Source organism: Solenopsis invicta, unplaced genomic scaffold (assembly GCF_016802725.1).
Source record: "Solenopsis invicta isolate M01_SB unplaced genomic scaffold, UNIL_Sinv_3.0 scaffold_88, whole genome shotgun sequence".
Taxonomy (NCBI): Eukaryota; Metazoa; Arthropoda; class Insecta; order Hymenoptera; family Formicidae; genus Solenopsis; species Solenopsis invicta.
In genome coordinates this window covers 71,050-79,562 of record NW_024105386.1, presented here as the reverse complement: position 1 = coordinate 79,562, position 8,513 = coordinate 71,050, and the positions used below count along the sequence as shown (strand labels likewise).

The window sequence follows — 8,513 nt, the reverse complement described above, 5'->3', positions numbered from 1 at the left end:
AAAGTATGTATATAAAGTTTATATTTATCACAATTATTACTAGAGGTGCTTGTTTGAAAATATATATTGTGCTTTATGTTATATATAACCAGTTTATATTAATTTCTTAATATTATTAAATGTCCCGAAAAGTACCATATTGTACAAAAGAATTTATATATATATCATGGATGAAGTGGTACATTTCAGGACACTATCTTTTTATGTTCAATGGCAGTTTTCGGGACGTCCTGAAAACTACCGTTAGATATGTAAATTATTTCGGGACAGTCCTGGAAACCACAAAAAGTCCTGGAAACTGCCATCTTGTCTCATAAAACGTCCTGATAACTGCCTCTGGACATATATATATATATATATATATATATATATATATATATATTGTCAAACTGATAATATTAGTAAGTAGATCTTTTGGAGCCCTACAATTTTTGTCTGAAATATTTTCTTGTAAAATGCAAGGAAACGGAAATATTTAGGAATTTCCATATTGTTTATACATCTTATATATATATATATATATATATATATATATAAGATCTTATATATATATATATATATATTTATATATATATATATATATAAGATCTTATATATATATATATATATATTTATATATATATATATATATATATATATAAGATGTATAAAAAATATGGAAATTCCTAAATATTTCTGTTTCCTTGCATTTTACAAGAAAATATTTCAGACAAAAATTGTAGGGCTCCAAAAGATCTACTTACTAATATTATCAGTTTGACCTTGGATGGTGTTGCCAAGGTCAGATCGAAATCACATTAACTTTTTTAAATAGAACACCCTATTTTTGATTCCAGAATCTAATAGTTGGTGTCAAGATTTTTCCAAAACCCCACAAGAAAGTTTATTTTTGTTAACTACTTTCCGAGTTGTGAGGCTTGAAAACAGAGGTGTACTGTAACTTTTAAGCGTCACAACTCAGAAAATACTTAACAACAATGAACTCATTTATAGGGTTTTGGAAAGCTCTCAAAATCGACTACAAGAAAATGCAATAAAAAATATAATGTTAGAGTATCAGAGTATAGTTCGCTAATTAAAGGGTATCAGTACTTCCCTAACATTCTATATTTTTTACTCTATTTTCTTGTAGTCAATTTCGAAAAATTTTCAAAACACTATAAATAAGTTTATTTGTTACAGTACACTGTAGCTTTCAAGCCTCACAACTATTTAACAAAAATAAACTTTTTTGTAAGGTTTTGGAAAAGTTTTGACACTAACTATTAAATTCTGGAATCAAAAATAGTGTTTTATTTAAAAAAGTTAATGTGAATTTAATGTGATCTTGGCGACGCCATCCAAGGTCAAACTAATAAAATCAGTAAATAGTTCTTTTGAAACCCTACAACTTTTGTCTGAAACATTTTCTTGTAAGATATAAAGGAATGGAAATATTTAGGAGTTTCCACACTTTTTATACACCCTATATAAGTAGGAAACGATATAAAATATATAATAATACGTTGCGCACGCGTCGCAACTGAGCTCCGCAACACGAAAATCTGAAATCGTTTTGCTAAGCTGTGCAGTGTTGACGGCTTGTTCTGTAATGAGAGAAAACAAGAATGCTCGAGATAGAAGAGGATAGATCAAGAGGGAGAAAGACCGTTTGAGAAGGAAGGAGAGAGAAGATCCCCCCCCCCCACGCATCTTTCTCACTTGATATTGGATCGAGAGAGAAAGCATGATACGACGTGGTTGTACGGAGCGCCGTTCTCACTTTGCCTTTCCTTCATGTCTCCATTGTGACGTATTGTCACCCGCATTCACCGTTGCCGCGCAATAGTGTAATGAAGTTGGTACATTGTCGGTACAATGAAATTATAGTGTGTGTCCTAATAAGAGAACATTTTTGTTCTATTTGGGACATGTATCGTCAATCTAACCTGTCCAAAAGAAAGTTGGAAGTTAGAATGCAGAGGCTGTGGTGTAGGATACCTACTACAGTGGTAAATCATACTTTTACTAATTACAATCACATTTTTAATTATTGCCAGAGGCGTTTTGTGGATTAGCTTGTTATAACAAAATGCCACAGCTGTAAATTGCGCTGTGGATAGTGGACTATTTTCCCCTTTTAAATTTTCTTATAATTATCTCGACTGTATATAGTCTATGTCGAAGCGTATACGACGATGAAGGGATGGCGGCACTGGAGAAGCACTGCAATTCATTATTATACAGACGACACGCTTCAGATCAGTTCTCTCATTTTTGTTACTTACAAATAAATTCTGTTTAATCTCGACAAACGGAAATTCAGTCATTTTCTACCAAGTTTTGGTCTTTCGAGCCGGATAGCACACGGAGATTGCACACGGATTGAGACAACGAGCATCAAAGCATTGAAAACAACAGCGAAAGGTGACGATCCTTTTTTATAGAGAACAGTCGCAGTGACGGATAGTGACAATCCTCGCTGCCGAGGACAAATATTACGACCAAAAAGCCAACTGAAAACGGCGACACAGTCATACATCCACCCAACATACACCTGACCCAACGACATCCTGCACGTCGGATCGAGGAATTACGCTGGGTAACAAAATTTTCTGCTTCCCCTCCCCCGCACCGGCAGCTACAACGGTACCACGACGCCATATTGCGTCATACGTCGAGCAAGCTAAAGTCACTAGATTAATAAAGTACCGCAATTCATAATACTCAATAGGTCTGTTCGAGTTGCTTGAAATCCCTAAAAATTTTTGCACTTGAGATGAGATAAATATATATTCGATCGTAAAAAAGAAAGAGACGACAAAGAAATTAATTCAAAAAGGGCAGCAACACAAACAGGCCTATTGTATAAGGATTTGGAGCCAAAATGGCGTCTGAAAGTATAAAGAGTGCACACTTTCATAATATATGTAATTACACAGTACTTACATTACATGTAAGTGCAATTATTTACCGTGAGACACCATGAGGGGCGTTAAATCTATTGTGTTATTGTTGTACTCTGAAAAATAAAACGATATTAAACGTTTAAAAACATGCTTAATTTTGAATAAATTAAAACCTTTAGACTTTATTGAAATGTTTTTAAATAATTGTCGTACAGACTTTGTGCCGTCATGCCACAATATTGTTTTTAAACTTATCAAAACATTTATAGCATATTGAACACATATCCCAGATAGCACAAAATATTTATAAAATATTTACTAAATATTTATATTTATTTTAATATTTTATAAACATTTATCAAAACATTTAATAAATGTTTTTATGGCCGTAGATTAGACTGATTATAAATATTTATCATAAATGTTTCAAAAATATTTATGATAATTATTTTGAAAATGTTTGAAATACCCGCATAAATATTATATTACACTACATAATCCTAATGTGTAAAACAATATTTCTATATTTTAAAAAACAATTTTTGCAAAAAAATTCCATTCTTAGGAATTTTTTTTGGAAATTCCAAAGCGGAAATTCACCCATTCAAGTCGCGACCAATATTTTAGAAAATATTTTAACAATATTTTTGATAAAAATTTTTATAATCCTTTTCCGCCATATATATAAAATATGTATAAAATATTTCTATAATATTTATAAAAAATATTTATGATAAATATTTATTAATATTTATCATAAATATTGCGTGCTATCTGGGATAGTAGTAAAAGCGTTGCAATAAAATCATATGCAAATAAGAACCATTGTAAATAAAATTAATTTATATAATTTATGATTTTTTTTCTTATTTAAATACATTCATACACATATGCACGTTTTAAATATGCTGCATGTTGGAGCCAAAATGGCGGAATGATTGCGGTACTTTGTAAATCTAGTGACTTTAGAGCAAGCAGGCTTACGACGCGATCTTACCGCATACGCCGAGCAAGCAGACTCACGACGGACACGCAGGCGCAACGACGCTACCACCACAGCCGCGTCACCACCATCGATACTACTCACGTCCGCATCGATACAATCGATAAGTTTTCGTTAGGTTACGTCGCGGTAGATCGCAACTATGACGGAAGATTTAGAATCGCTCAAACGTCAGCGGACGACGCTTAAGGGACGCGCGACTAAGTTTAAAAATTTTCTCGAAGCAAACGTGGACAGCAACGAGAATAGATTAGTATTAGAATCACGACTAGAGAAATACAACGATTTGTGGCACGAGTACCAGGTGTTACAAAATAAGATAGACGCTAAATTTCCAGAAGCGGATATCGCGGAGCGAGAAAGATTTGAAGACGCGTTCTTTATTATACAGGCGACCGCACAATCTAAGCTAGGACATACCACCATCACAAACGCGCAGACTAATATACAAGTTGAAAACATAACCGCACCAACTCAGATGCCAGTACGGTTACCGGTAATTTCACTGCCGACCTTTAGCGGAAATTATGAACAATGGCAACAATTTCACGATATCTTTAAAGCGCTAGTTCACGATAACGCTCGATTAGACTCCGTCCAGAAATTTCATTACTTACAGTCTGCGTTGTCGGGTTCAGAGGCACAGGTAATTCATTCATTACAAACGACTAATGAGAATTATCCAACCGCGCTGGAATTGTTAACCAAAAGATTTCAAAACGTACGATTGACTATACACCATCACGTTCACGAATTATTTAATACGCCTTTTATTCTTAAGGAATCGGCAGAGTCATTACGAGTACTTACGGATAACTTCCAAAAACACTTACGAGTATTACAACAATTAAAAGAATCCGTAGACAAGTGGGACACGCTTATCATTTATTTAATTACTAGTAAATTAGATTCAGTAACAAAGAAAGAATGGGAGTTAAAAGTAATACAGGAAAAGGCGTCTACTACTAAGCAACTAGTCAAATTTCTTAACACGCAATGCGAATTCCTCAAGGCTCTCCAGTCGGTGCATACAAAGACCACGCCAGCAAAGGTAGTAGTACAAAAAACGACTCAAAATAACGCTAGTAAAGGTCAAGGTACGATCCTTGCATATATAGCCACGAATGAAGCAGATGTATGTGTTTTTTGTAAGCAGGCACATAAAATATACACTTGTAAAATTTTCAAGGAACTATCCATTGAATCACAACGTAATGAAACTAAACGCTTAAACCACTGTTACAACTGTTTAGGCTCCAATCACACAACACAAAAATGTACATCTCGTATATGCAGACACTGCTCGAAAAAACATCACACGTTGCTTCATATGCATGATAAAACCAACGCGTCAGATCAAACGGTGAACTCACCTAACAATACATTCCGAAAGTACAGGGGATAAGCAAACGCACGAGAAACTGACAACTTCTGTATCGATGAGCGCAATCGACAATTACAAACCCGAAGCCGAGATTTTGCTTTCTACTGCTGTCGTGTATTCAAGATCGCGAGGGCTAATTTCACAAAGCTCGGGCTTTGTTAGATAACGGAGTACAATCAAATCATTACAAAATCGATGTGCCAACGGTTAAAACTCAACACTGATACAATTCAACGAACAATTTCATGTTTGGAAACCATGGAGACACCAATCATTGAGACTACGCAAGCCATGATCGCATCTACGACCACGACATACGACACAGACATTCGTTTCCTTCTTGTCAACCAAATTGTACATTCTGTTCCCACCAGACCTATCAAGGCCATGTCGATAAATGTACCACAGCGTATCGAGCTAGCGGATCGAATTTTCTTCAGACCGCAAGGTGTAGACTTACTCTTGGGAGCAAAGATCTTCTGGGACATCCTGGAAATGGATAGGATCCAGTTGGGAGCTAAACAACTAAGACTACAATCAACAAAATTAAGATGGTTAGTATGTGGAGAGATGGTACCAGTCCATCAACAATCCCATAACAATCTGATCATCTGCGGGCTTATTCGAAACGAAGAACTTCATGCACAGTTAGAACAATTCTGGCAGATCGAAGACATACCAAATTCCAAAATACGATCACCAGAAGAAACTAAGTGTGAAGATATCTTCCGGAATCAATATACGAGAACGGTGGATGGACGGTTCGAAGTGCCGTTACTCTTCAAGGAGGATTCGAACACACTTGGCGAATCCAAGGTCAACGCATTCAAACGACTGCGCAACATGGAACGCAAATTCCAGAGAGATGTCACTCTACGAAACGAGTACGTCAAATTTATGAACGAATATACCATGCTCGGACATATGTCTCCACTGCCAGACGTTGACACTGCAAGAGCCAATTACCTATCACACCACGCAGTAGTCAAGGGAACGCCGACGTCAGCTAAATTCAGAGTGGTTTTGGACGACGCGTCCAGCCCGACCATGTCTGGAAAATCTCTCAACGACTGCTTGATGGTGGGACCAACCATTCAGCCGAAACTGATCGACACCTTACTACGTTTTCGACAACATCCTTTCGTTCTAACCGGAGACATAGTCAAAATATATAGACAGGTCACACCTGATCACAGACTACATCAATGCATACTGTGGAGGCCGGACCCAGAAGTTCCCCCCCACTACATTCAGTCTGAACACTGTTACATACGGAACGGCCTCAGCACCCTTCCTGGCGATACGATTGTTACAACAATTAGCTATCGATTTCGAATGAACACATTCTCATGCAACCACGGTCATAACTCGAGATTTTTACGTCGACGATATGATCACCGGGGACTCATCGATGGAAGAACTCTTAGCGATCAAATCTTAAGTCACAGATATCTTACAAAGGTTGCAGGTTTCGAATTGGCCAAATTTCACGCAAATATTCCGCTGGATCACGAGAAGTGTATAGGAGATTATGATCTTACCGACACCAAAATTCTAGGCCATTGCTGGCAGCCAACCCCAGACTCATTAAACTACAAGACAACTTGTAATTCCATGCCTGAAAGCATTACGAAGCAAACGATATTGTCTCTAGTGACTCAGGTCTTTGATCCACTGGGCTTGATTGGGCTGGTTACTATCAAGGCAAAGATCCTTTTACAAACACTCTGGCAACTAAAACTAGACTGGGATACTCCTATCCCAGGACAACTCAAGGATATATGGCTGATCTACTATCACCAGCTAACAACACCACGTCACGCCATATTACACGATCCAATCGACATTCAACTGCATGGTTTTTGCGATGCGTCGCAATCCGCTTACGGAGCATGCATCTACCTCCGTTCCGTCGACGACACGGGAAATATCAACGTACAATTGTTAACTGTCAAATCACGCGTGGCTCCATTAAAAACAATCAGCTTACCCAGACTAGAATTGTGTAGTGCTGTACTCCTCGTTAACTTGGGGAGAAGAGTGACACAAGCTCTTACTTGCACAATCACAGGACGTCAACTATGGACCGACTCGGAGATAATGTTGGCATGGATACGGGGAGAACCGTCAACATGGCAAACGTTCGTGGGAAATCGCACTGCAGAGATTCAACAACTGACCGATCAACAAGAATGGTGGCACGTGCGCTCCGAACACAATCCTGCTGATTTAATATCTCGTGGAATGTTTCCAGATCAATTCATCGACGCCACCTTATGGTGGAAAGGCCCCCCATGATTAACGCAAGATGTATCATTGTGGCCAAAATCTACAACACAGTTGCCATCTGAGATACCCGAAGCCCGGGTATCTCAGATGGCAACTGTGTTGTAGACCACTCAATCGATTGTGCTCGTAGGGGTCCATTCTTTCGACATTATAAATCGTTTTTCGACACTACTCAAACTCAAACGAGTCATAGCCCTTTGCATGAGATTCAAAACAAATTGTATATTATCGAAGTCAAAGTCTCCATTAATACTTGGACCTCTTACGGTCCAAGAACTTCAACATGCAACATTACTACTAGTAAAAATTCATCAGAGGGAAACATTCACCAAAGAATTACACAATCTACAATGAAACAAGGAAGTAAACCCACACAGCAAAATTCTTCCGCTTCACCCCTTTATCGATCAAGACGGAGTACTCCGCATTGGCGGCTGGTTAAGACACTCTCCCTTAACCTATTCACAGAAACATCCCATGATGCTATCTTCCAACAGTACGTTGACCAACTTAATCATACACGATAAACATCTACGCAATTTTCACATAGGTCCACAGCTACCATTGTCTACACTTCGCGAAACGTATTGGATTATCCACGCAAAAAACGCAATCAAACGCGTACTACGTAAATGTATCTTGTGCTTTCGATTGCGACCTCGTAGTCCAATACAAATAATGGGTGATTTGCCAGCGTCTAGAGTAACTCCGTCACGAGCGTTTAAACATACATGCGTTAATTACGCCGTTTAACATTAAAATCTCGCAAAATAAGTCAGGCAAAGCCTATTTGTGCCTATTTGTTTGTATGGCCACCAAGGCAATACACCTTGAACTAGTTACAGATCTCAGCACCAAAATATTTTTAAACGCCTTAAAGTGGTTCATCTCGCGACGAGGAAAATGCGATTCTATTACTTCAGACAACGGTCGGAATTTTATCGGAGCT

At 37.6% G+C, this 8,513-nt stretch overlaps 2 protein-coding genes and 1 long non-coding RNA gene across 3 annotated transcripts; all 3 read left to right on the top strand.

The window, feature by feature from the left end:
* The first annotated feature begins 1,360 nt into the window (after positions 1-1,360).
* Positions 1,361-3,027, top strand: LOC120360041. Its single transcript, XR_005576694.1, has 2 exons — positions 1,361-1,991; positions 2,427-3,027. It is a non-coding gene; the product is annotated as an uncharacterized LOC120360041 (long non-coding RNA).
* Positions 3,028-4,033: 1,006 nt separating this feature from the next.
* Positions 4,034-5,296, top strand: LOC105200169. Its single transcript, XM_011167596.1, has one exon. It carries the CDS (start codon positions 4,034-4,036, stop codon positions 5,294-5,296), a length of 1,263 nt encoding a protein of 420 aa, XP_011165898.1.
* A 237-nt stretch (positions 5,297-5,533) lies between these two features.
* Positions 5,534-7,573, top strand: LOC105200170. Its single transcript, XM_011167597.1, has one exon. It carries the CDS (start codon positions 5,534-5,536, stop codon positions 7,571-7,573), a length of 2,040 nt encoding a protein of 679 aa, XP_011165899.1.
* The last annotated feature ends 940 nt before the right edge of the window (positions 7,574-8,513 follow it).

Excerpts from the sequence above, each read along its gene's own strand:
- LOC105200169 (XM_011167596.1), top strand. The coding sequence starts at position 4,034 with ATGACGGAAGATTTAGAATCGCTCAAACGTCAGCGGACGACGCTTAAG.
- LOC105200170 (XM_011167597.1), top strand. The coding sequence starts at position 5,534 with ATGGAGACACCAATCATTGAGACTACGCAAGCCATGATCGCATCTACG.